We start from the raw sequence: 27,605 nt of genomic DNA, 5'->3' as shown, positions 1-27,605 counted from the left end.
AAAAAAATGCTGTCTAGTTCTTCTCAGAAGAGATGAGATGAGAGCAGGAAAAAGGAATCAGCAAACTGGACTGTTCAGACTGATGATTAACTATAACAGGAAGAGACGTTGTTTGCTATGCTCCTTGAAGAGCCCATTTTGCCCATTTTGCTGGCTTCCAGTCCATTCCAGTTGAGCACAAAGAACAGCTAGAGATACAGATAGGCAATCCAGTAGACAATGTTGAAGAGCAGGAAGGCGGTGGGAAAGAACACACGAGAGTAGGAGTCCAGGCGGGAGATATGAATGCGGACCCTTCCCTCCCGCCACATCCCTGTCTGACAGTCCTCAATGCAGCAGAAGAATCTCTCACATTCCTTCCCTTCCAGGCATGGGGAGCCAGGGTCTTCATCCTCATCCTCCTCTATCTCTGGGGGCCAGTGCATGATGTTGTTGATGTTGATGGTGGTGAAGGATGGCACCACCTGGACACCAGCAGATGGCTGTAACAAGGAGGTAGAAATGGATTATAAGGAAAGAAAAGGCAAGAAAGAGTGTTCTAGACACAAAAACCCATGATATTAGCAATTAGACAGTTCGTAGCATAGGCACAACTGCCCATGGAAAGGGTTGACTGATCACTCCCTGTCTCTGCACCTGGTTTTAAATCACAACCATGGCATATTGCAGGGATTAACCACTCCCTACAGGACTTCAAGTTACCTCCCTAGCATCTTATGCCACAGCTTTAGACAGGAAGATCTAAATGCTCTGTTTTCCTATCTCTAACACTAATACTCAATGCATCAAACTGGGACTCTTCGGTTTCAGCTCTGCCAGCCTCTTTCCTCATTCCCCTGAGCTCAGCTATCTCTGGAGACACAGCACGTAGCCCAGACATGTCCTCTGGTTGCTGTCACCTGCAAAAGGAAAGCCGGGGGAAGGCTGTGACTCATAAGCTCTTGCTCCAGGAGATGGAGCATATCATCAGTTTTATGGAAGAACTCCCTCCACCCTTTCTGGGAAATGAGGCTGCCCAGGAAGAGATCTGGCTTTTTTGTTTTCAATTTGGACCTAATTCAGAGCCCTGTTTCAGCAGGAGTACCTGCCATGAGCTTGAATAGGTCTAAATGGCATAAAGGCCACTTTGGGTTTAATATCCCCACACTTCATTAAAGACACTACATTTCTTGATCTCTGCCATCTAAGATGCCTTCGGAGTCCATGTAGATCAAATTAGTCCAGGTTGGAGAGCCTAGATGTGGACTGCCTCATCTTAAAGCAGACGTTTGCATTTGGTCATGAGTCACCCTAAACTGTACTGATAAGCTCTGCAGTGACTGTGAAAAGAGACTGGGTACCTGGCACTGTACGGGATGACCTTATTGTAGGGGAGCTTCAGTCAATTTTTTTGGTTGTGTCTCACCTTTCGAGTCCTCAGACCCAACACAAAACATGGTTTGAAGGCCTCATGTACACAGGATTAGCGTGTTAAACAACTAAACAACTTCAGCAGTTTCCAGTGTAGGAGCAGGAGGAGTAATCCTAAATGGCTTGGGATTCTAAGAGCATCCACCTCCACTTGCCCCTTACACCTACCAGCCTGGTTTTCCTGCTGTTGTGCTCCAGTGGTTTCTTGTTTCCCACCAGGTAGTTGAGTGTGGCATACTCCATGAGAGCTGCGAAGACGAAGATGAAGCACACAGAGACAAAGAGGTCCATGGCTGTGATATAAGAAACACGGGGAAGGTGCTTGCGGGAGATGGTGCTCAGGGTGGTCATTGTTAGCACAGTGGTGATACCTAAGAGGGAAAAGAGTTGGTTCAGGTAATGAAGAGTACCACTTCTGTCTTCTGCATGCTCTGGATTGCCAAATCCCTGTTTTTCATCTCTGAAGGACCTGCCTGAACAGTGCAGGGGTGGGAGTCTCCCCTCCTACTGAAAGGAAGGTATGAGGGAGCAGAATGTCAGAAAAGGATCTGTACAGCACTCTTTTGGAAGCAGCCCTGTTGGACTCCACAAAGGACAGCATCGCTCTGTTCAGCCAGACTGTGGTCCTGCAATGTCCCATAACAATGCTCCATGGAATCAGATCTGTCTGAAATCAGGTCACACAGGTCATCAGTGTGGGCTGGTAAAAGAGTAGGGAGCTCAGCCCCTGTTTAAAGCTGCACATGATGAACAGCTGCTTGGATGACAAGAGGAGAATCCATGGGAAGGACATGCTAACATAAGCTATAACAGTGACAGATGGTTTTGGACAGTCAATGGATGAGTTGGGATTCAGTGACTGATGTCCAGCTGAGCCAGCAACAAGTGTGACAATATGACAGACATCATAGAACTGCTATTTCTGGATGATATGAAGCATGGTCCATGTGAACCATGCAAACGGCCCAGTGTGTATCCTCCCTTTATCTTTGAACATTTTCTCCCAGGATCAATTTGGCATAATGCAAGGCTCATTGAATGGGCAGAAATGGTAAGGAAATTATTTTGATATGAATAGGACTTGGAATAGCTTTTGAAACAGCAGCAATGCTCATAGATGTCTTTCTAGAGACCAAGTATCAGAGGACAATGCAAGTCAGCCCCAAGAGTTAACATTGTTGGATTTCATCCACCACTTTTAAGATGCAGAGAATGAGCAGAAACTCTTATGGCTCCTTTTTCTCAGTACTGATCTAAATATGCCTGCATGTCACTCTCTCCTTGGCTCACCCCAATCGCCCTGGGTGTATTTTCCTGCTGTATTTGCAGCTGTGATGTGACTTCCTATATATTTGAAATGCTGATGGAAGTGTCAGGGCTTATATCTCTCTAGTGTAGCCTGATGGGCTTGAATTGGTCTGGGGATCATTTGTATGAAGTACATCAGGGGCTGTTGAGAGAATACACTATTCTTGATGTGCTGAGGTCCCTTCCCACAGACAGACAGCCCCTCTCCTGGTGGAACCTGCCTGTGCTTTTCGAGGCAGCAAACAGAATGGTGTCAACTGTGTAGAATATTTTGCCCTTTGCTGCTTATTCCTTCTCCAGTCATGGACTATGGCATAACCTCACCTCCATTGGAAATGAAACCCAACTCCTCCTCCTGTTTTTCTCTGGGGGCGCCAAAGAAATTGATTTTGAGAGGAAGGTGGGGAGAGATGTTTAGAACAGAAGAACTCAGATTAGCCCTGCCTAATGCTGACAGCCCCTCGCCTCTCCCTCCCTCCTGGCAGAGGCTGGCATTTAAGGAGGGCTAAGGCAGGCTAGGAAGCAGAGCTTGCTGCAAAATACAGATATAGCCAAAGTGTGTTGAAATGTGTGAAGAACTCTCTCCTGCTCCTATAAGAGCAGGATTAGATCAACATGAGATTTATCCTGCTTTGAAGAGCCACTCCAGATTACTCAACAATAAGCTGTTGTCACATCCTGAATTCCCACTGTGGTGTGAATTGCAAAGAAAACTTGCATCTACTAGGCTTCCACCTTCTGCCAGTGCCCAGGACTGTATAATATGGCTCAGCATCTTTGTTCTTTGACCTTCATGTTGTTGAACCCACCTTGAGCCCTTGAGAAATCATGAGGAAATGCAGAATTGCATTTGTGGCAGGAGACCTTTGAACAGTATTGCAATGTTACATCATACCCCTTCCCTCTCACTTCAGAGTGTAAGAATACTACATGGTCAGCCTGGAGGAGGCTATCACAACCTGAGGAGGGAGTGTCACAAACAGGAAGATACAGAAGAGAATATCTTCCAGGTAGACGAGTAACATCCAAAAAAATGTGAAGTGCTTTAGGAACTTTCCCTTTTCAACACTGCCAGCCTGCTACTCTTGCAGAGTTCACAAATCACCAGACATGCAACAACAACTCTCTTACCCAGAGATGTCCGGGCTGGTGTGGAATCCCTCTTGATCCAGAAGGAAACCCAGGACAGAACAACAGTCAGGATGCAGGGAATATAGGTTTGAATGGCAAAATAACCCATACGTCTACTCAGATCAAAAGAAACTGTCATCACCATGTACTCCCCTAGGAAAGAACAACAGAGACATTGGAATTATAATGTGGCTTCCTAGAAAAGTAAAATTTGAGAATTTTGAGTGTTTCTATTGAGGTTTTCTTGTTTGAAGTGTATGGCTGGCTGGTTTTGCGGCTGGCCTGGCTAGTTACATTCATTAATAGCTGTGAGACTAGTTATAGCTTTCTATAGAAAGCTATTTAGGTGTAACAGGATACATGACCCACTGACCAGTTCTCCAACTAACTCTCTGAGCCGTGGCAAAGAGGTCCTTCAAAAACTTTTGCTGATTCTCTGGTTCTATCCCTGAAAATGTCCATGTGGCGCTGCACGTTCTCATTGCTCACTTGACAACTTATATCCCAAGTTCTTCTGTTTCAGAGGCTTACAGAGTTAAGGTTGAGATGGAGCTTGTACACAATTACTGAAAAAAGAATAACAAACATCAGCCAACCACTGGTTCCGCAAGAGGGGGTCTGAGCTCCATCTCCTCTCCCACCTGAACCCTTTGATTAAGGGCAGGTTAATTCATAGTAGCATTGTCCCTCCACAGCCCACAGATATCAGCAGTTATGACCCGCCCTATACTCTGCTTTCCCTCATCCTTCATCTCCATCACCTCTGTTGCCTCTAGCAAAGGCCCATTTTCTCAGTCTGAGGTTCTTCACATCAAGTCTAACTCCCCTTGACTCTGTCCTGTTGCGGCCTCTTTTCCCCACCATCACAGAGTTGCCCGATAACTCCGGTATCATCCACAAGGTATCTGACATGCTGGCCTTTCCATAATCTGTCTCTCTCTGGCTCACCTGCCCCAGTCCTGAGGACCTCTGAGGTGTTCCTCAGCCCTGTGAAGTCAAATTGGTAAAGTCTCCAGGTGCGCTGGTCAGAGACCTCAATGGAATAGCGCCTCCAGCGATAGACAATCTCCTCTCGTGGATAGCCATCTGGGAAAAAAGGCAGGGACATGACGGGGAGAGGGTACATGATGCGGCTGTACCCTGTCCCCCGTCTGGATTGCAATAGCTTTGGCATCTTACTGTAGATGCTTTGTAAACACATCTGAAGCCTTTGGGCAAGTATTTTGATGCCCTTGGGTTAGATTCCCCCAGACATCATCCCTGTTCAATATGAGTAGGGCCCTAATCTCCCTTTGTGTGCAGATTATGAATCCAAGGGATATGAAAAGCAATGCTAGAAAGAGAGCCTTTCTAAGCACAGGGACCTGGCTCCTGCAGGAAGGAGTGGGGCTTCTCCTGGCTCTGCTTTCTTGGCAAAGATATAAACCTAGTGTGAAGCAGGGACCTCAACACCTACCAGGGAGCTCCTCAGGGGAGGGAAAGAGTGAGAGTTTGACAGCTAACTAAAACTGTGCTTCTAATTATCAAGCAGGTATGGTATGTAGTGTTAATTAGCAAAGAATGAGGGACATCAGGAGACTAGTGGACCTTATCTCCTCAGCAAGCTGCCTTCCCCCAAAGCACCTCTAAGCCATGTGAGCTGCATCACTTCAGTGGCAGGTGTGACTGACTGGCCCCAATGCATGGGGCTGGGATTCTCTTGGTGCAGGCGGGATCTGGGCTAACTTACCCGTAGAGATGTGCCAGCATCAGTAGCCTTCTCAGCTGAAGAGAACAGATAAACAGGGATGGAGTTGGGAGATGTGATTATGGCCTTGGGAAAAGAAAGAAGGCCTCCTTTGGCCTAGAAAGTTGAAACAGCCCCTCACGGAGCAGGAGATGGAGGGAAGATGCTAAGCAGGACTGATGCCAGCTGAATGGATTTATTTAGGTCAGTAAGTCAGAGTGACAGAAAGTCAGTGAAAGTCCATGAAATAATCACCTGCAACTGTCTGTCCAAATTAAGGAGGAACTCAGATGCTATGAATCTTGTCCTGAATTCCTTCCTAGTGCAGGAATGGGAGGATGCTCCAGGGCATGGTGGACATTGACCCACGAAGAGGGTTATAGAGACTAGGTGAAAATACAGGTAAAAGGGACGATGGGGTCTCTCAGGGAGCATCTTACTGTGCTGAGGCTTCACTACTTGCCTTCTAAAACTATTTTTAAGATATGGATACTCACAACTGGAGAAAACCAGAGGGCACGAGTGAGTGTCCATTGGGAAATTCTGCAGCTGGAGCAGACATTCAGCCTCAATAGTCAGTCTGGGAGAGACAGAAAGAGAGAGAGGGAGCCTGAGTTTTTCTGTTGGGGAAAGTGGCTTGATTCCAACACCACAGTGTCACTAACAGAGGGATTTTCTTCCTTGCTCCTTTCTTGAGACTAATTTGTTGAAGCTGAGTTTGCAAAACCTTTCAAAACAGTAGCAAAACAAAACATACATTTGTACATTTTCAAAGTGAGGAAAAAGATGTAATTTTCACAATAAAAAGAGCTTTTTGTTTAGTGAGCTTACCAAATTAATTTATAGGAATAGAAATTTATGGGGACAAAAGCCAAATGTTTAGTATCAGAATAAAATAGCTGAACTAACCAAAGCAAATATTTAAAAGACTTTGGTCTGGGAAAGCCTTTATACTTCTGACTGCTGGGTACAGTTTGGAAAAATGCTTTGATTTTTCAGGAGCCTTCATCTCAGGAAACCCAAGTCTGTTTTGCAACAAGTGCTAGATATGTGGCAACATCAACACCACCAGACACCTACATCTTCACTATTATGTTTCAGGGCATCTGAAAACCTCCTCTGCCTCGATCTGCTCCTTCTTCCCTCTTCTCATCAGCCAGCTACAGTGACTGCTGCGCATACCTGAGCGTATAGAGAACTTTGCCATCATTCCAGATGCGGAGGAGTTGATTAGGGGTGGTTATCCAGTGGGAGTCAGCCCGCTTGGAATTCCTGAAAAAGGTGTCAGGGATCCAGATGCGGCTCACCATGTTGGTGTTCAGTGTGAGGGCCTTGAGAGTACTGTTGAAACGAAGACGCCGGTCATACCACGTTTGAGCAAAGAAGATGTCGATGGTGTATTCCTGTCAAAGATAAGAAAGAAATATCTTTCTGAGAGGGATTCAGGTAAGGCAAAATCCTGCCTGCCAGCTATGAGGCTACTGCTTTGAAGCTACAGCCAGAATGTTTGCCTCTCAAGCTTGGGTGCAGCTGTTGGTGATCACAGATACCTTCCCTAGCTGGTGGATCATCTCTAGCTCAGGGTCAGGACGTCCACAGGGCACATAAGGAGAGCTGAGGAACACTGTGTGTTGGCTGGTCGCCTCAGCTGCAGTATGTTTGGCCAGACCCTTACCCAGAAATCCAAGATGGCTTTTCTGATGAACAACGACTTGGGCTTCTTCTTGCCAGACACCTCACGCTGAACACACTTTTTGGCACAGATATGTTAAGCACGGGCACTGGATGAATCTAATCCTAAATTCCTCCCCTCACTCCCCTAGGTTCAGCTACACCTTTCAAACACAGGCAAGGAAGTCTGCTTGCCAATTTACCAGGGAAAACAAAGAGGCAACTCTTTCTATAACATACAGTCCAGCAGTGATCCATACTCATTTTTACAAATAGCAGTAGCAGCACTGCGTATAAACCTGGTGAGAACTCAACCTTAACATGCAAGGTTTAGACCATAAACGGATCAGCTAGCCCAGAGGACAGTGTTATCCCTAGTATTATATGGAAAACTCGGGCATTAACCATACCAAGGCAGATACCTCTTGCTGAGGATTAGAAAAGGAAACCAACCAGGGCACGGTCTGCTCAGGGCTTGTCTCGGTGCAGCCATCTCAAACTTTGCTTGAGCCTTTTGCAGTCAGAAAAAAAAAAAAGTTTGCACCATAACAAGGAGTTTTGATTTTGGTGTGAGACAGGGTGTCTTAGCTCACCCATAAGCAGCACTTCTGGGAGGCTGCTCCCAACTGGACTGGGCTGGCATTGGTCCACATCATTAGCCCACTCTTCAGCCACTTGCTGCTCCAGTGAGGCAACTTGCTCCTTACCCTTTTTCTCAGGCTGCCTGCAGAGATGCTGATGAGTGCCATGCAGCAGTGTGCCCAGCACTCAATAGCTGTCTGAACCCACAGCCCCAAATTCAGCGCCAGCAGCTCATACGAAAGGCCTTCACCTGTTCCTGGCAGCTCTGCTGACTTCTGCTCGTTTTCATTCCTGTTAAACCCCCAAGACAACGGGGCCACTGCTTCCCTTGCTCATGGGCAGAGATGAACAGCGTCTGACTTTGCCATCTCTTCCTCCAACTGTCTTCCCCATCTATTGATTTCTTGAATTTTATGAATGCAGCACGTCCTCCCTCTGCTGCCCTCACTGCTGGTTCGGAGCTGACTTCCTCAACCATGCCATTAAAACAGATGCGCTGCTCTTGGAGTACTCCCTTGGACGTTGTGTCCCACCTGAAGGAGGCAGAGCAAAGCTGTGTAGGACTCCCTGCTTCATTTTCCTTGCCCTCGCTCCACGGTCAGGCAAGTGGTAATGAAAGAGATTGGTACTGAAATCATTCCTTGCATAGGAATGAGGTCACGAGAGAAGAGCACTTGCTGACAGGCCGTCAGTTCACTCCCTGGGCTGTGCCTCCACCCTGCTCAGAGGCAGGGATGAGCCAAGGTGACACAGATGAGCTCCTAACACAGCCCGACCAGGGACATATGCTGCACTTCAGCTAGAGCAGGTTCAAAGTGAGGCCATCACCTCCATAGCTTATTCAAAACACCCATGAGGAGGCACTAATCTCCCTTTGGAGGAAGACAGGTAGGATAACAGCAGCATTCAAAGCCAGGCCCACAGCACATCTGCGGCTCAGAAAGATGAAACTGGGAAAGCTCACCCCAGCGCTCGGCGCCCTGGATCACCCTTGGTGCTGCTCAGAGATGTAGTGTGTGGGCAGTGGAGACATGGCTGAGGTGGGGAAGCAGCCAGACAGAGCCCACAGGCAGGCAAAAAAGCCCTGGCACAACACAAACAAGACAGGGCAGTGGGAACCCAAGAGAAGAATGATGGTGGGGAGGGAGACTTCCTGCCGCTCGAGACTATTTTTCTTTTCCTTGCAAGCATCAAAGCCAAAAGAATACGACCTTTGGCTCCCTCTTTCCCCCAACCCGCTCTCCAAAACCCTCTGCAAATCCCTATTTGAGCTGCTATGAGCTGCCAACACATATGGCATAGGAGGAAGCAAGCAAAAATGCAATGATAAACCCATGTTAGATGCCATCATCAACTTCCCCTCTTAATTGTGAGCACCTGTGAGAACTCACTTCTGACCTGGCAACAGATGCCCTCTTGTAAATTTTAGCATTCAGGTCTTAGATAACCAATGCTGAAGTTTCTGGAGAGTTCAGGGTCAGATGTCCCAAGTCAGCACTTGCTGCCAAGGCCAAAATTTCAGAAGGGACCAGCATTAAAGATCTCCCCTGGTGCCATTCATATCCAACCTTTGCAATGCCTGCAGCACACAAGCCACTAAGCTTTTCTGAAAGTCTGAGAGGTTATTGTCCCCGTCCTGCGGTTTGATCTAATTTCAGCAGCTATTATAAGCACAGCTATTCATGGGGAAGAACTTATTAGCTGAGTTCTTTCCCTCTAGATAGGAAAACCATTGGGAAATGTTGGTATTTACAAATGTATTTTCATTCAGAATTATCTGAAGCAAGATTTATACAGAAATGCCCTGGCCTTCAGTCATTTCTCCAATAATTCTTTCTGGCTATTACTATTCACAATTCACTGCTTTCTCTGCACGGCCAGCAGATACTGTACTCTTAAAATTTTTCTTTCTTCCAAGGGCAACAAAAGCAGTCTAGAGTGATTTTTTTTTTTCTTTCCAGAGATCTTGCCTCAGAAATCTCAGGCTGCAAATCTCATTCCTCCAGCATTTTGGTGTGATCCATTCCTCCAGGCTGGACTCTGCTCCTCTCCCAGGGAGCTCAGACACAGCCACCTCCACTCTAGCACCAAGGGGATAAACCCTTTTTGCTGTCGACTTTTCACCTTAACCCATGCTTTGGGCCCAAACTTGGACACCTCCCAGCTTTGCATCGTTCCTGGAGACTTGAGAAGCTCTGCCCACCCGCAGCCGAGATACCGTCTGCGTTGCTGGTGAAACACCTCGCACAACTATGACTCTGCACTGAACAGCCTCTGGCCAGTGCTCAGACCCGTCTCTGAGCACTGATCAGATTATCACAGATCTGTCCAGCTTAGCTGTAGGCATCTGCCTGAGTTGATCAGACCAGGAGGCCCCTGACTGTGAGCAGGATGAGAAGGGGTAGGCATTTTTGGAGGGAGATGCCAACTTGAAGTAGTGCAAAAGTGCAAGTCCTCTTCTGGGGATGTCTTACATTCTTACTGGCCTTAAAATGAGTGCAGTCTGACCTAGGTGGAATATCTAAAGTTTTGCAGGAAGTCTTGCAAGTCTCACTCTCTCAGTGAGACCTATGGAAGTGCTTCTGCTTGAATTCCTGCACCCCTAGTTCCTCTCTGCCACTGATTAATTCTTTGGCAACAGGAAGAGATTTCTTCATACCTCAATATCCTCCCGTGGAAAAAGGTTATTATAAAATACACCTCCAACATTACTGCACCATCTGCTGTGCAGCACGCGGAGGTTGTTAACTTGTCGCTAAAAGCATGGGCTTTTTAGCTTCCTCAACAGAAGGAGCTGAAGAAATAAGCTCCAAGAGTTAGCTGTGCCATTTGGAGTACATTTGGAGCAGCACGCACATGTTGACATGCAAACAATATCACACCAAACTTCAGTCGTAAAATAACAAAGCAAACTACAAGTGAGGCAAATACTGAAGACAGCCTACCCCACATACTCCCACGTGTGTATCCAAAGCCAAGGCATGCCCTGCAGCATCTCTGCAATGAGCTGTGTCCACTCAGACCCACCTCAGCCTTCCAGCCTGTCCCCAGCGGTCGCTCGTCACCCTGATCATCTGGCAAAGCTCCACATCACTGATCAGTCCTCTCTCATATCAACAGCCTAGACACTGGTGGGATCTTGTTTACAAAAAAATGGTGACATTTCAAAACAATTAATTAATCTGTCTCATTAAAGAGCGTTTGTGGAAATATGTGGATGTGGAGTTGGCAGGATAATTTCATCTTGGAAGAAAAAATAAGAAAAGCTAACAATAACAAAAACATTTTAATCCACTTTCAAAGCCTTCCATTAAAAAAAAAAAGTTTGAATAAAAAGCTCTGGAATTTTGTTGGGAAGAGTTGTTTCAGCGAAAACCCCCCAAATTTTAATTGCCAAAAAAAAAAAAAATCAGAAATCAACCCACCCCCAGCACAGGACAAGTGGGAGCTGGTCACCGTTGTCACTATGGGACACCAAGCAGTGATACCCCAACCCCTGTTCCTGGCATGATCCCAACCCAGCTGCTCTGCCTTAAGCTTCATGGTCCTGGAGTTCCTCACATCTCAACCATCCCATTCCAAACACACACGTGAAGTCCAGACCCCAGATCCTGCACCAAAGCCCTGAGACAACGAGGGCTTCCAGTTTGGGTTAGCTCCTTCCTGTGCCTTTTCTCTGCCTCTTCTGTGGTCCCACGTGCACATATGGGGAACCAGATAAAATTTCCACCTCAGTTTGGGCCCAGGAAGCTACCCCAGATTAATTTCAGCCTGTGTTCAGAGTTGTTATGGGTTTGGATCACCTAAGTGCAGATTAATGGCTTAAACTCACAGGGTTAGCGTGACACAACCTGCAACCAACGGGATGTGTTTTCATGTTATCTTGTACATCAAACGCACATAGCTCTGCAGGGCGAGAAGATCCTTATGATGGGTAATTTTTAAATGGCTCCAAGTGAGTTTGTGCAATGCGGCTGACTCCACCACTAGAGTGAGTTTAATGGGGCGCTGAGAAATCAGCATTCCATGGTTCCTCTCTGTTCATCAACAAGATTCTTTCTCAGCTTTCTTTAACAGCTCAGTTTTCTGACAAATGCCACAGAGAGATACGCAATGCCACAAGATAAAGTTGTCTTCCTAAATTAGGTTAAAACCAGGAAACAGATTCCTCCATTTTTCTTTGAAGGAGAGATACCTTGCAAAAAATCCTCAGTAACAGTTGGGATGAGAGATTAATACACCGGGCAGTCTCATGCTAGGTTTCGCTGTATGATATCATTCTTTATGCACAGAGCCTCATTCCCTTTGCAGGTCCAGGAGAGGTCCCTCACAGTGGTGCAATCAGGCTGCCTTCCTGGGAAGCGTGGCTTGCACTTTATGTAGACTGATGTGAATCTGACAGGTCTGCGCTTAACTACAGAGCTGAACGAAGTGAGCATTAAGGGCAAACGCTTCGAGGTGCTGCAATTCCAGGATATCCGTGCTGGGGGTTATCAGGGAAGCCTCAGGGTGCATTTCTTTCAAGGCCTGGCCAGGCGCCCCTGTACAGCTCACTGCAAGCCAGGAAGCTTCTCTTCCAGGCTCCCTCTTTTCCTGCAAAGCAGGAGTTGGTCCAAGCGTTTTCCCTCCTGGCAACACCATACTGAACAACTTGCCCTGAGCAGGCAAGGATTTCCCGGCCACAGACATCCCCTCCCCTTCCCTCCAAGCCTGCAAACAGACCTGGCAAAATCACAGGCCCGGGCAGCTGGGAGGAGCTGGTTCCGTGGCCCAAGGCACGTGCTTGGTAACAGCAAAACGTCCAGAGACACTCTCTGCACTCTGGTAAGCCAGCAGAATAACCTCATTTTAAAATAATCTTCAAAGCTGATTTACACCTTACTGTCCCCACAGTTTGCAGGCAGGAATATGCTTTTGGCCAGAAATGTGTGAGAACTTCTGAAAAGCAGCAAGCAGCGAGGTTGTCTATTAGCTGCGGAAGCTCTTGCCTGACACCAGCCGCCTTAATGAGTGGCAGGCAGCGACTCCAGAGTGGCTGGAGGCTGAGTTTTATCTCCAAAGCACAAAGAGCAAAAGAGAGAGATCACAAGTTCCCATTTGGCTTCTGAGGTCCTTCCCCCTGCAAACTGGAGCCCCGAGAGCTTTCTGCCAGTGACGCTGGCATGATGAGGGCAGCCTGGGAGGACAGTGCGGGCACAGCTCTGAGGATCTGCGTTTTGAAGGTGACACACTGAACTTCCCATCTGTTTCACTTCTGCAGCAACACTGGCAGCACTGTCCTTGTCGGAATGCCTTTCACCTCTGTCCAGGGAAACTCAGCAGAGACAGTGTTCTTTTTATAATACAAAATTCACTGTTAAAAATCATCTCTCTTGCCAGGAGCCTTCACACGGGACAAGCTGTACACACTACTCTGCCAGCTGCTAACCCCCAGTCATGGCTTGCTCACCCTTGGAGTCTCTCTAAGTGGGAACTGGACAGGGGAGTAAAAAATAAAAAAATAAAAAAGTGTTGACTTTTGAGATCTCTAGCTGCATGATCCTACACACCCCTCCTCACACCTGCTCCCACACACATGCGACCAGGGCCACCTTCCCTGCTCACAACTGGATGCAGAGACATGCACTTCCCAGGACAGCCACTGCACTGTTGAAGCTTCCCTCACACGGAACTGGCACCAAAGATGAGGATAAACCAGAGAGGTACAAACTCAGAAATGGGTAGCTGGAGTGCTGGCATCCTCCAGGACCTTGGCTGCAGACCAGCCAGGTGCTGGGCAGATTAACTGCTTTGAAGCTGAAGTGCTCTGTGTATGTTCAAACGTCAGCTGCTTTCTCTCCATTCTGCTTTGGAATAACCCAACACTAGCTTCCTCCTAACCAGGAAAAGGCAGCTCTTATGACCACAGCATCTAACAACCTGAGCCTATTTCTCCTCCAAGACCTTCATTTCGAGCTGTTCCCTTGCTATGCCACTCACTGTCCTTCAATGATGTTACTGTCTCATGTGAAACCCCAAGATAGCTCGCGATTTCCGTGGTGTCTGTTCCTCTTTCCATGGGAATGTAGCCCGGCACACAGGGTCTGTCACTGTGAGTCCCAGGGGCATGTGACCTAGATGTGTGTGTTTTAGCATCTGATTAACAGTTATTACCCAAAGGATCAAGGAAAGTCCTTGAGTCGAGACATGACATCAGCCAGACTCTGGTTTATAGAGGCACACTCTGTCTGTGCTCTCCCTGCTGAGGTTATTACTGCAAAGGCAGTGGCGTGGACACGGGGCGCCATATGCAGGTGGGGCAGCATAATTCAGTGGGAGGACACTAAATACTTCAACAAAATATTGTGCAGAGTAGCACATGAAAGGAGCTGCCTGTTTTTAGTCTGTCTTTTTTTTCCATCACTCCCAGGACAGGACACGCACTGGGTGGAAAGTCATGTGTAAGCACCTTCCAATGCAAGCAAGGATGCAGCTCAGTTACTGCAATCTCTAGGAACTGCCTGGGCTGCTTGCAAAGCAAAGCCACGCGTGTCAGAAGTCTTGTTTGCATGTCAAGCCTTACTGCTGAATGCTTAAAAGCTCCCCAGGGTGCTGGGCGTGAAGCAATTCTGTGCAGGAAGGCAAAGGAGATGGAGGGGAGAGAAGAGGTGAAGACTGAGGCACATCAGATAACTGGAAGTGAATATTTAGCACTTTGGGCAAGTGCTCTTCTTTCTTTGTCCTTTCAGCTGATGAGGTGTTTGACAAGACGAAAGGAAATCTCCTTTGAAAGGGCTGAAAGAGGACGGAGCAGTCTCACTGCACACAGTTACCTCCTCAAGGTAAGATGAGAAGCTGGTATTTCTTCAGTTACACCTCACTGTGATTGAAATGAGACACCAGAGTGGGCAGCATGATGCCACACGAGATGAGGGAGCAATGGCTGCAGTCACGGTACCATGCACTATGTGCCACTGCACCATGTACAAGGTGAGGGTGGATAGAAGGACCCTGTGGGTCTCTTGAGGAGTCCAGTCCTAAATGCTGGGCATTTCTCCCCCTCTCCAATCTGGCACCTGATACGGAAGGGACCTGCAGTCTGGCAGCACTGCTGGGCTTTTCAGACCCAGCACAGCCTAATTCTGCTGCTGGATGATGGCCAAAATCAACTATCCCTCTGAGATTTAAGGTCTGATTCTCATTTACCCCCAGTCCCCTTTGCACTGCCTGGGTAGGCAGGCCGTGTGTGGTTCAGCTGTGCAAGCACCAGGGAGACAGGACGATACCCGAGGTACCGACCCAGCTCCCGAGCCCCTGTGTTCCACAGTCCTCCTCTCCCAAGAGCAGGTGAGACTGCGCAAAAACCCTTGCACTGCCCAGGAAGGAAGACAGGATTTGCTTGTATAAATCCCTTTCTAGCCCTCACTCTCAAGGGGGAAAAAAAAAGCAAATGAGAAAAATCTGAGATAGTTCAGCTTTTGCCAAGGGGGGCGGGTTTTGTGCCCTCTGCAGAAATCCTCATTCCTGACACTGTTCTCTCCTGGCCAAAATGAAGAGGAAAGAGGCCGGGAGCATATTGTGCTCCGCTGACTCTTTCAAGGAACCCTCTTTCATGTTGTTTCTCATGACCACTTGCTGTGCTTCCAGCTTTCTCTTTCTGCCCTGCCAGTTTCTCAATTTAGCTTTGTTTTTTTTCTCAGCCCTTCTTTTCATGACACCATAAAAATCACAGTCCAGCCCTAATGAGATTTCAGAAAGCACCAGGCTGAGGAAAATAGCCGGAAGAAAAGAATCAGGCCACAAAAAGAAAAAGGGGCAGCATCTTAGCAGACCTCAGCACCACAAAGAGGACGGAAGCTCAAGGGCAACTCTGCAGGAACCCAAATGCAAAGCTCATGTGCAAACAGCCATGAGCGCTGGGAAGGGCGCTTCACACAACAGTTTGCTCCTCATGGTGCAAACTGAGGGCCTGACATTCCCATTCCCAGCTCCCTCCTCACCTCCTGGCAAGATTTATCCCTCAGATCCCCTGTGAAAGCTCTGTGAGCAGCTGCACTGCAGTTCAGGGCTATCAGGTCACCCTGGACTTTTGGGATTCCTTCCCAAAAGGGGGTTCACGCATGGTGGGCCACATGATAGAGCAAAGTTTCTGTCCGCAAGAAGAGTAATTGCAGTACCGGGACCGTCGCCGAAGTTTCTGCATCACCACTATGTGACTGCATCTGGCAGCAAGTAGTGCCCCAGCAGACACACTGCTGCCAGCCCCATCACCACCCCATCACACATGTGCAGCCAGAGGCTGTTTGGCCTTCACACGCAGTACAGATTCACAACAAAAATGAAGGCTGCAGCCTCGAGACACGTCCGCAATCCACCACTGCAAGACCGTGGAAGGAAATTATCAGCTTAATCATTGGCGTTGCCTTTGCCTTCAACTACTCTAAGGAGCGAACAAAGAGAAGTTCATGCAGTTACGTTCCTTGTCCTCCTACCTTGCTGTGATGACAAAAGCAACCACCTAAATCCCACAAACATTTCCCATTTCTCTGTCTCATGTCTCCATGGAACATCTTGTCTCCTTGTCCCTGCTATGCTACTAAGAAAACACCAGTGTCTCTACTGAGGAGTGTGAAAGATCATTCAGAGGACGCAGGTCTGGCATGGGAGATACAGATAAATGAGCAAAGATAAGGGAGAAGACAGGTAAATCAGGAGAGGAGGTGTGAGAAACAAAGTGAACACCATTAGCAAAGTCCTGCTGTGACCTTCCCTGCTCCCCATGCACATGGGGATGGGGTGCTCCCTGACACGCACACCTGGGTGCTTTGATTCACCAGTCGAGAGCTCTGCCTGTTCTGGTGGGCAGCCCCGGGGAGGTGAGCAGGCCCCCTGTGATGGGAGCAAATCCCGCTTCTGACCTAGCACCCAGCTACCAAGCGGGTTCATCACCTCCACCGCTCAGAGCGGCCAGAAGAGGAGGACTTGGCTGGAGACTGGCACCTCTTTCCATTCTTCCCTTTCAAGCTGGTCTGAAAATAGCTCTTCCTTTGCACCGGCATGGGCTGCAGCACACTGAATATTTGGCCTCAAAGATCAAGGCATAAAAAGGCCCTTGATGTGCATTGCCTCTGGTCATCCATGAGCACTGAATGCTGAGGAACTGCTGAGGAATAGACTCTGTTTTGGAAGAGTTTAGAGCAGCTTTTCAGGGAGAGGCAGGACTGCTTCACTTGAGGGTGTGAGAAACAGAACCCATTTCCATTTAAAAAGAGAGCTTTTGTTGAATATAAACTAAAAGTGTTACAACCTAAGATTAATTACCTCAACTTCATTGTTTCATTCAGAATACTTTCCCCCCTCCATAACAAAATATTACATTTCACCATCATCTATTTTATGCATTTCACTTCAATTTTTACACACAAATGCTTATTTTGATGCTGGAGTTACAGGACAGAATTTGCCACCACATGAAAATCAAATAAAAACAATCTGTTCTTATTGCCCATAAAGTCCTTTTCTCCCAGAGAAGCTTTATAGCTCATCTCAGAACTTTGGCTGTTTGTCTCACAAGGGGGCTGACAGAGATAGAAAGCCCCTTGGCAGGGGTCCTGGCTGTCCGGACTGAAAACCCTCATTTCTGACCAGTTCTTGGACTTTTCCCTCACGTACCTTAAATATCTTGAACTCTCCCATGTCAAGATCTAAAGTCTTCAGCTCAGATAAATCAACTTTGCCTTAAAATCATTCGGCCCATCAAGTGACAACTACTGGTACAGCTCAGAGCCTGTATCTTTCAGAGGGGCAGCACTTTCCCTTTGACTTGGAAGGATCAATTTAATGAGGTTCAGAGCACAGATTAGTACCAGAACCAACCACATGCTTCCTGGCCGCTCCACAAACACGCGTCTCTGTACGACGAAGTGACAGGCCTGCACGTAAGCTAAGAGCAGCTCCATTGGCCAACACGTTTGTGAGAAAAGCGGCCCCATCAGCACTTTGCTCAGTGATGTGCAGCTGTCCGCAGCGGCCCCAAGCCCCCATGCATGGCCGCTATGGGCAAGGTGCCTTCCCTCCACTCCTCGGCCTGGGCGTCGTGACAAAAATCTTTCCTTTACCATCCTAGCAGGGGTTGCCAGGATGGGAGGATATTGTCCCAGCTGCCTCCCTGGGTGCAAGGGAGGGTGCAAGGAAAGCAGTCCCCATGGTGCCCTAAGATGCAGAAACACACGGCTGGGCAGATGCACCTGCAGACGTGGCCGCAGCGGTCACGAACTACAACGGAAGATTCTGTATGGGTGGCAGTGGGGAATTACAAGTGACAGCCACTCACCCATGTGCACAGCCAGGACACAGGCTGATCTGGAAGCGCCCGTCTGCAACTGCCTGCGAGGGTTCAGAGCAATCACAAACTCACACAAAGACCAGTGAGGAAACGGGAGTTTGCTCTGAAGACTGGCATGACATGAATGCAGATCAGAGCTGCTCCTGCCAGCAGAAGGCCAGAAATTGTGTCCATGAAGGAATTTACAAGAGCCACTTAATTATGAGTGCTGACTTTCCCGTCTTGCCTGCTGTCCGGAGTCCTGCTGGAGCTGCGGGTTACACGAAGGCACCCGTTTGCCAGCACTGATAGTGCAACAGCCAGTTTAAGAAACCTGAGCAAATCCAGCTATTCCCCATTCACCAGCTGGCGGGAGAGCACAGATATTAATTAACTTCGGGGCTTTGCTCTCCAGAAATACCTCTGAAGAAAAGCACTTTTCCCTCCAGGAGGCAGCTGTCCAGACTTTCATATTTTATTTAGCACCGATTTTAGAGGCAGAAGCCCAGCTTTCTGTTCATCTCTGCTGATAACAGAGTCCTGTTTTCTGCACAGTAAACAGCCTATAAATAAAATACCGACACGGATGTCACACTGAAAATATCTGGAGGGGATTAGTATATGTTCTGGATAATAAATGGAGCTGGTTGAATTATTCACAGTGAATAAATCAGCCCTTTTCTGGTTTGGGAACAGACCCTGAATCTTGGAAAGCTCTTGGGATATGTTCCGGACAGGAATAACTCATTTATTTCATTAGGGCCGCTTCTGTGCGGTTCGTGATTTGTGATACTCATCTTTATCAGGGACCAAATCCTGCCCTAGCACATTAGGTTGGTGTGTGCCCTGTGGCTCTTGAAGAGATTTATACTGAAGCCCGACTTGCTGCCCACAGGCCAGGTCCTGCCGAACACCGTTGGATGCTTCAGCATCGCGTTGCGCCCAAGACGCGGATGCACCAGGGCTATGAGCTTCCAGGGCCACCCCTGTGCTTCCTAGGGAGATGATTCATGAAGCTTTTAAAGTCCTTCCCGTGGAGAAGTGCTGTGTGACTGCTGAAGTCTATTATCATTGGGAAAGTGGAGGGAGGGGGAAGAGAGAGGGGAGGCGCAACGAATTCCCTTTACCTATAGGCTTATCTCGTGCTCACATATTCAAGAATCTTAAGAAATATGCCATTTCCATTTCATTTCCTCCCTACTTATTCCAAAGCAGCCAAAGCCAAGTATAATCAAGACTTAAGTGTTCCTCAGAGCCAGACAATTATTACTGGCCTTGCTTCCCCTGTCTATTAAGGAGAAACGAGGATATTAACCCAAGCCTCGCAGCAGGACAGCCCGGCTGCAACCTAGGGCTTCCCGCAGCAGCTTGCGTGGTTACTGCTTCCAGCGGAGCGCCGGCTCCGCTCCTCGGCACGGGGCTTCGGCACGGACACCCAAGGGCTCCAGCAAGGCTGCTGAGCCCCACGGGGCTGCGATTCAGCAGCTCTGAAAGGCCTTGCAAACAGGGCAGCTACCCCTGAAGGGAGGTCGAGCTGAAGCCTTTCTGCACGAAAGCCCCTTTCTCCCAGCTCTCCCTCTGCCAAACCCACACCCTCTTCCCTGGCTACTCGGGATTTACATGGGAGCAGTCAGTGGGGAGCTCTATTCACTCATGCTGTGCTTATACTTCTAAATTATAAAGTGTGTCAAATGAGAATTTAATTTATATTTAATAAGACAAGTTTTGTAAATCAATTATTCATCAACTGATAACACATAAACATTTTCCCCCGTTTTCTCTCCCCCCACCAAATGCACCACACATGCAAATCTACTAAATCTATTTTGCAATGCTTCAGACATGGGAGAGTATGTTTTTCATCCTCAATTTCGTTAGTGTGTTGCATAGTAACTACTGCTTAGGCAGAGCATTATAAATTTAATGGCATACAGCATCTCTTAAAGAGGGAAGAGGGGAATAATGAACATGGGTATTGGGACACACCACCACTTTGGATAGGAGGCTACTGCAGCATCGTGCTCACTTGGAGCGCTCAACTACAAGGCTTGCATTTTGCTCTGCAAATGAGAAAGGCAGCAAAGGACATAGCAGCTCAGGTCTTTAGGAGGGAGCTTGGAGCAGGACTTGCTCTGTCCCCAAACCGGGATTAGAAGAACTTTTTCACTCCCACCCATGCGGATTCTCACGGACACTTCACGGACATCCTCAGGTCTGAAACACATTTGGCCCCAATATTTGGCAACCACTCTGCTTCTACAGCATCATTTTCTGAGAGTTAAACAGCCCTAAAGGAAGGTGATCCAGAACTCAAGGTGCCCTTGACACCAGTTAAAGCTATAATCCACAGCAATAGAGCCATTTAAAAACAAAACCAGGAGCAAATCCCTCCAGCAAACAACCAGTCAGCAGAAAATTTCAACTCAAAGTCTCCTACCTTAGCCCCCACAGCTGCAGCCCTCCCTGGCACCTCTTCCACAAACATGCATGGAGAACCAAGGTTGTTTTTCATCACCGTATCAAAGCACCAGGCTCGGATTTGTCCGTGCCAAGGAGACTGGGACGCCCGAACGCTGTCTGTGTGATGGTACCTAAACAGGCATCCAACACGCGCATCTCGCAGAGCTGAGCTCCTCCTGCCCGGCCTGCCCCCATAGGCAGCCTCGCAGGGAGCATCGCCCCGCTCCACGGGCGGCTTTGCTGCCAGCCCCGGCCTGGTCTCATGGCTGCAGCCCCAAGCAGATGCAGCACCAAGCAGCCTCCTGGCTGAGAGGCAGAGCAGAGGGATGGCGCAGGGGGACACAAGAGCTCGGGTCCTCATGTGTGTTGCTGCTGTGTTTTCATTCTCTCTTGGGATGCCAGAGCCAGCTCCTTCTCACAGGGAAAAGAGAATTTCAAATTTGTCTGAACACCTAGATAGGAAACAAGATAGCCATTTCAGTCTACAAAAGATACCGGGAAATCACTTTGTGTTTCTTCCCTCTCCAAACCTGCCTGCTTTCTGCTGACTCCTGAATATTAATGTTATTTATGACAAGTGATCGATGAGGGGGATGCAGAATTCACACCCAACGCAGGGCATTTTCAAATCACCTTTTCATTTCTAAGGACCTGAATCAGTTTTGTGTCCTGACATGATTTATCACTTTGAGGTTGAGCAACGGCTACACAGGACCAGCCTCCAGGCACTGACAGGGTATTGCCAGGCTGAAGGCAGCAGAGAGCACTTAACTCTTTGAGAGGAGGGCAAGAGACCACAGGACACCCAATACTTGACTATATTGCTTAAATTGGAGTTTTCAGTTCCACCAGCCTGTCAGACTCCTGCAGCTTTTGGCTTCAGATGCACAGACAACACGGGGCTGTGCTAAAAGCCATGGTAATGGTGGTATATCCTCTAAAAGCAGAGCCAGGTTATCACCTGCTACCAGGCCTGCCGTGCAAGGGACAAACGCCTACCTAGAACACTGCCCCTGCAAATGCACCTAGAAGAGCTAAGTGACACCTCCCCTCCAGGGGGGCCTCCAGCTCATACGAGGCTCTGTGTGTGCAGCAGGGACTAAAGCTGCTCTGACAGAGCATCCCCGGAATCTCACTGGGGCTCAGGAGAGATTCCAAGTTGAATCCTTGTTCTCTTCCCTCAGAAATATGCATTACCTCAGGCTGTGTATGGGAAAAGGGAGAGATCTGACATCCAAGACAGATCTGGAATCCAAGAGGAAGCAGAGCTTCCCAGGTTAAAAGAAGCCCTGCAGGAAAGGAGAAAAGTGCTGGCAGTGGCAAGTGGTAAATCTCCCCCAGGAAGGGCAATCTGCATGGTAACTTTGACACCAGAAGGACCCACAGAGTGGCTGCATTTGTTTCACAAGTAGGAAGTAAAAAGCAAAACAAGAGTGGGCAAAGCAGCCAACCGAGCAGTGGCACCATAGCTTTATTGCAACCCTTTTCTTATTTCTTTAGGAGAAGCCATAGCAGGATGCAACTTCTCATGAGCAAGGGGAACCATTCGGCCACACTGATGGCAGAAATTTGCCATCAGTGTTGTAAGATTTGGGCACAGCCTTCTTCAGTATCTTCATTATCCACCAAAGATCTTGAGGAGAAAGGCTTTCAAGCTCAAGGGCATCACAGATTTAGACGTTAGTAAAGGGATAGTGAGAGAACAAGAATGTAGAGTCTGCTTAGGGGTTCCGGTGCAGATATACCCTTAAATCATTGGCCACAGCTGGCAGATTTGCCTTTCAATGGGATGAGACCAAGCAGGGACCCCCACTCTGGCAGCACCCAGGCACCTTGGGCAGACTGTGCAGCCAGTTGTGATTGACACAGCAAAATACCACCAGTCTAAGAGCCCTCAGCTCTCTGGGCTGAGCAGCTTCCTCCCTGGCAGAGCAGCTTCTCCCCATGGCATTCACATTAACAGCAACTATCCAGCGCATCGATATCCTCCTCAGCTGGGAAGGCTCCAGCCAGGCAGACCAGCTCCTAGGCAGCAGCTTCTCCAGCAGAGCCCTGCAGATGTAGGCGACCTCACACTCCCAGCTCACATTATGTGCACTGGGACTCTGCCGGGGATGCCATGCACTCACAGAGCCCCATTTCACACCACGTAAAAGCTCCTGCTGACTCTAGGAAAGAGCCAAAGCACCTTGGTTCAGCTGCTCTAGGAACAGGCAAGCCTGTCCTCAGCAGCATTCTGGATCCTCTGGTGTCTAGGAAGGGCTGAGCTCACACAATAGCTTTTCCCACATTAGGGATGGCTATTAACCATCCCATGAGATGGCTATTTTCTCTTCCTGGCATCCTGTTTTCACAAAAACTGCAGGGATTGAATCCATACAATGCCCATATGCTGCCAAACATAGTTGGTATTAGGCCTGTGGATCAAAAGTCATCGAAGCGCTGGGATGGACGAAAAATACGTTTGTTCTCACGTACACATCGCCGCTGCACAAGCTTCGTTTCTTAGGAAACCACTCTAGCAGCAATGCCTGGTATCTCGTTTTGGGAGAGGAGGTGAATGCACGACTGGGTTTGCAAGCCATTCTTTGCTCCTTCAAGCTGCATGGTCATGCAGCAATGCTATAGCAGGGAGGAGAACAAGGCATCCAAGGGGGATGGAACAAAACAGGTGAAGAGGAAAGAAGTAGGTATTAAGTAGTGCACAGTGGTTTTCTTCTGTATTTTGCCTGGCACATCCTAGGACAGTGTAAACCTGACAGGACAGCCACCTATAACATTTCTGCCCCAGTCTGCATTATCAGTCAGCAAGAGGATGCATCATCCAAAGGCTTCCCCAGTGATCCAGCCCCTTTCACGAGGGACTGCTCCCCACTCCCTCCACATTGCTGGTCCCGTTCAGGTAGCCACAGCAGAATGGAGCTCAGCAACACGATGGCGCTTTCCCCACCTTCTTGCTCCTCTCTTCCTTCACAGGGCTCAGTCAAGTAACTTCAGCCCACACAAAGCCACATCTCCAGGAAACACCCACAAAAACAACCAGAGGAAATTTTTTTTGACTTGAGGACTTTCCTGCTGGGCAACCTGATGGTGCCTTCACATGCTCAGTCACAAAGGTTGTGATGAAATGCTTTTCAGAGGGAAAGCAGTACTACCTCTACAATGCCATTCTCCTCTCCACCAAATGGGTTTGTTTAGCAGAAGTTTTCTACTTTATAAAAACATCCCTGTTCTGGAAATACTCTCTTTTCAGGTTTGATGGAGGCTGCTTTTGCTTCTGCTCAGTTTTGCATTAAGAAAGAAAGGAAGAATCAAACTGCCCTGGCAACCACTCTCTGTGACCACACTGCCCTATGGCCAAAAATGTTTTTCAAAGTGTGACAGCATTTTCGATGAAAGGGAAGATGAGACGGGGAGAGAAGGCAGAAAAATAGAGATTTCCCATGAAAAGCAATGCAAAGTTGCCTGGAAGTTCTTCACAGCAAAAAGAGCATCTCTACTGAACATTTCCACAAGTCCTGGTGCAGGGAGGCCTGAGCCGTGAGCGGAAGCTGCTGAAGTCGCGATGACGCCAATCCAAGACAGCAACGTATGGAAATGCAGCCTTTTGATCCAAGCCACCCCGCCTGCCTCTCGCCAGCACGACAGGCACAGGCCTAGGCACCCAAGTTTCACACCATCAGACCATCGTCATGGCAACCATCTCCAGATACCTATTTCAGTCCTCCTGAGGACTGCACTGCTCCCCCTCTCAGCCAGCACGGCCTCAGCAGGGGCAGTGAATTCGCCCTGAGCATCCCAGCTCCCTCGTGCTTGTGCTCCCACGGGACTGGGCAAGGCAGAGGCTCCGCACTGAGATTCCTGTCTGCACATCACAGGCAGAGAACAGAGAGCATCAGCATCACTGCCCTGAGGATAGCTGGTCACTGATCCTCCCTAAAACATATGGGGACCTTGCTCCTAACCAGGGATAGCAGCAAAACTTCCCTAGCTCCAGCAATCAGCAGTTGAGAGCACATCTTCCCAAAGAAAGGGTACAAATCCACCTCTTCCTGTGATGAGATCTCCTTCATGCCACATTGAGCAAGCAGGATGCAACCCACCAGGCAGCAGAGCTACACCCCACATTCTCACGTTTTTACACATGACATTCTAGCAACAATGTCCACTCACCATTTGGATTACAGATACTGGCCCAATGCTGTTCACGTAGATATCCACGTCGATAAATGTGGGCTTGACTGTAAAGGAAATAAAAGGGGCATGTGAGCAGGAGGCTGAGGTCATCAGCAAAGGACAGAGGACTGGGGCTGAAGAAGAAGTTGGGGAGCATTCACAAGCATTGTGGCTTAATCTGACTAGAAACCCCAACTACAGAAGCTACAAAGCCACATGGAGAACATGGGACACCCCTGGGCAGGTCACTACCCATTGCCCTGCTGCCCAAAGGGTGGCTCTGAGGGACACTTACTGCCAATGTCAGGCCTCAACTTGTTGTCATAGTTCTTCAGCAGTGAGTTGAGGATTTGCGTGGCATCAGTCTCCTGCGCCCTGGGGGTGAGGACCCAGGTTTTATTGATGCTGAGGTAATCGTAGTCATACTCCTCTGTGCTTTCACACCTGGAGCAGAGAGACAAAAGAGAGACACTGTGATAGCATTTCTCAGGGGCGCTGGATTTCAGAGGCCAGAGGGTCCAGGGTTGGTCAAAGGACCAGGGATCTCTCAGCGTTGCTCCTAAGGTGACAACTTACCTGGCACCCTTGCTCACTTCAGGGTCTCCAAGAGTACAGGGTCCCTCCCACTAGCTGTCAGGACAGGGGCACTTCACATCCTCCTCAGATTCCCTCCAGGAACACAGGGCTCATCCCCAGACCCGGGGGCCTCCCTGCCCCCCTCCACCAGCGCGGCCGCTTCTGGGGCTGCCCTGCCAACCTTGACCACCTCAGCTGCTCCCGCCATCTGCACACCTGAAGTTTGCCTCCTCCATGGAAGATTGCAGTGACCAGACAGCATTTAGGAGCAGTTCTAATAAAAGCATTTCAGAGAAAAAGAAGTCCTAATACTACCAAGCACACAGCACACACATGTGATGGACCAGGAACGTGGCCATCTGCCCTGCATGGACCCTGGGAAAGGCCAGCCTTATGCCAACTCCTCTGCCCTGTGGCCAGGAGCTGACACAACCTATTCCCCGTACTCATCAGCCACTTCACCCCAACCTTGGCTCGAGCTCCCATTTAAAGCCACACATTTTTTTTTGGTCTTTCAGTTCCCAGGCAGGCTGGCGAAGCTCAACTCCTCCTCAGAACATGAGCCTTTGAGCTAACCACTTATCTCACCATCTTTCAAGAATGCCCTTCTCTAAACCTTCTGCTCTTCCCTCTTTTCCTGAAGGAACTTTCCTAAACCCTCTAATTAAATTAGGACCACATGGTCACACGGGAAATTCTAACCACCTGTCACTGCTCTGGGCAGGTCATTCACAATATTATCACCAGAGCGACAGAGCCACACGCATGAGAGGATGCTGAGCTGTCCTACAGCCGGTGCATCCCCCTCAGCATTTGCCCTGTCAATGTGTCACCTGCTCCAGCGTCAGAAAGGGTCTCACAGCATGAGCTGCCGCTGTGTTGACGCATCCCAGCTGGAGACTCGCAGCTCCAAGGTGTAATCAGGCACCACTGATACACATCTCCCTTCAGCACCAGGGGAGGCAGAGCCTGACAAAGGTACTTGGAGAGGAAAAAAGCATTAAATTGACATGTTGCAGTTAATTTATCAGAAGCTCCTTTAAAAACCCCAGATGAAACTTGCTTTCACAGTCACTTTAGAGCTCTTTGCATCTCCCCAGCTTGCAGGCGTGGAGACGTGTCCCCCGACAAAGGATCAGATCCGTGCAGCCGGCCGCCTGCCGCTGCACGTTAAGTGTTGGCACCTCAGCTTGTTGTTGCCTGTCTGATTGCACTGCACTTTCTAACGATGTTTAGGGAGTCTTAGGCAAAGCCGGCAGGACGCGATTCCCCATCCGCGCAGACACGGCACGGGGCTTGCTTGGCCAGTGTGCCTTGGAAAGCAGCCAAGTGGACAACCCCATGTCGCCCACCCCAAACTCGGCTATAAGTGGTTGGACTGGAGTCCTCAACACCCCTAACCGGGCTGGTTACTCTGATCTCAGCCTTAGGTCAAGCTTAGCTGGCTTCGCCCTGTCTGGTGTTAATACCCTAAGCTTTGGGGTAGCGTTTCCAGAGTCACATCCCTCTTACAGAAGCAGAGGCTCTGACAGAAAAATGCTTTCTGCTAAGGCAGTTAATCCTGGGCCACTCAACCAGAGTAAGTCATTTTAGTATATGCCAGTTTTTAAGTCAGATTTTTCTTGGTGAAAATGCACTTTTCCTGCACGCATGCGCACCCCTCCCCATTCCAGCTGTCACTAGCTGGGAGGGAAGCCCCAGTCTTCCCAGTCCTCCCCAGTCTCTTCCCAGTGGCCCCACTTTAAACCAAGAAGAGCCCAGAAGTGCCCACCACTGCCAAGGGAAGTGCCACGCAGCAACCTGTCCCGCTTGTGAACATGCAGTGGATGTGTCCTGCCCGCGCAGCACAGGCTGGGGAGCCAGGGGACAGCGGCAGCGCCGGATGCTCCTTGCAGCTCTGCGCTACCCTGCACAGGCACCTAGGCCTCTTACCTAACCCTGCTGTGCCTCAGGTTCTTGCAAGATGAGGATAGCGCTGCTACTGTGCCCAGCTAAGAGGCTCTGTTGCTCGTTGCCACACACAGCAATGCACCATAGCCCAGCCAGCAGACTGGTCCTCTCCCCCAGTTTTCAAGTTGTCCTAAGACGTTTGCCCTTGGCATGGGGATGGGGGGAGCAACTGTGCCAGGGAATGGCGCTTGACTGGGATGCGTATCCACTCCTCTGTGCAACCTGGTGCATCAGCAAAGAACAAGACTAATCCAGTTTTACACCAATGTCCGCACCAGCTGGGTGAAAAGTGACATGTGTCCTCTCAGCCAT

The 27,605-nt window shown here is 48.9% G+C and overlaps 1 protein-coding gene across 1 annotated transcript; it reads right to left on the bottom strand.

Annotated features, from left to right (window-relative positions):
• LOC104569795 (gamma-aminobutyric acid type A receptor subunit epsilon) lies at positions 1–25,126 on the bottom strand. Its single transcript, XM_010216795.2, has 8 exons — positions 25,063–25,126; positions 24,765–24,832; positions 6,758–6,978; positions 6,073–6,155; positions 4,798–4,935; positions 3,850–4,002; positions 1,579–1,781; positions 1–482 (listed from the first exon to the last, which is right to left on the bottom strand). The coding sequence occupies exons 2-8, from the start codon at positions 24,765–24,767 to the stop codon at positions 189–191; spliced, it is 1,095 nt and encodes a 364-aa protein (XP_010215097.2). The 5' UTR covers positions 24,768–24,832; positions 25,063–25,126; the 3' UTR covers positions 1–188.
• Positions 25,127–27,605: the final 2,479 nt, after the last annotated feature.

This window comes from Tinamus guttatus, unplaced genomic scaffold (assembly GCF_059628265.1).
Source record: "Tinamus guttatus ecotype Peru unplaced genomic scaffold, ASM5962826v1 Tinamus_guttatus_pri_ptg000287l, whole genome shotgun sequence".
Lineage (NCBI taxonomy): Eukaryota > Metazoa > Chordata > Aves > Tinamiformes > Tinamidae > Tinamus > Tinamus guttatus.
This window is presented reverse-complemented; position numbering and strand designations above follow the sequence as displayed.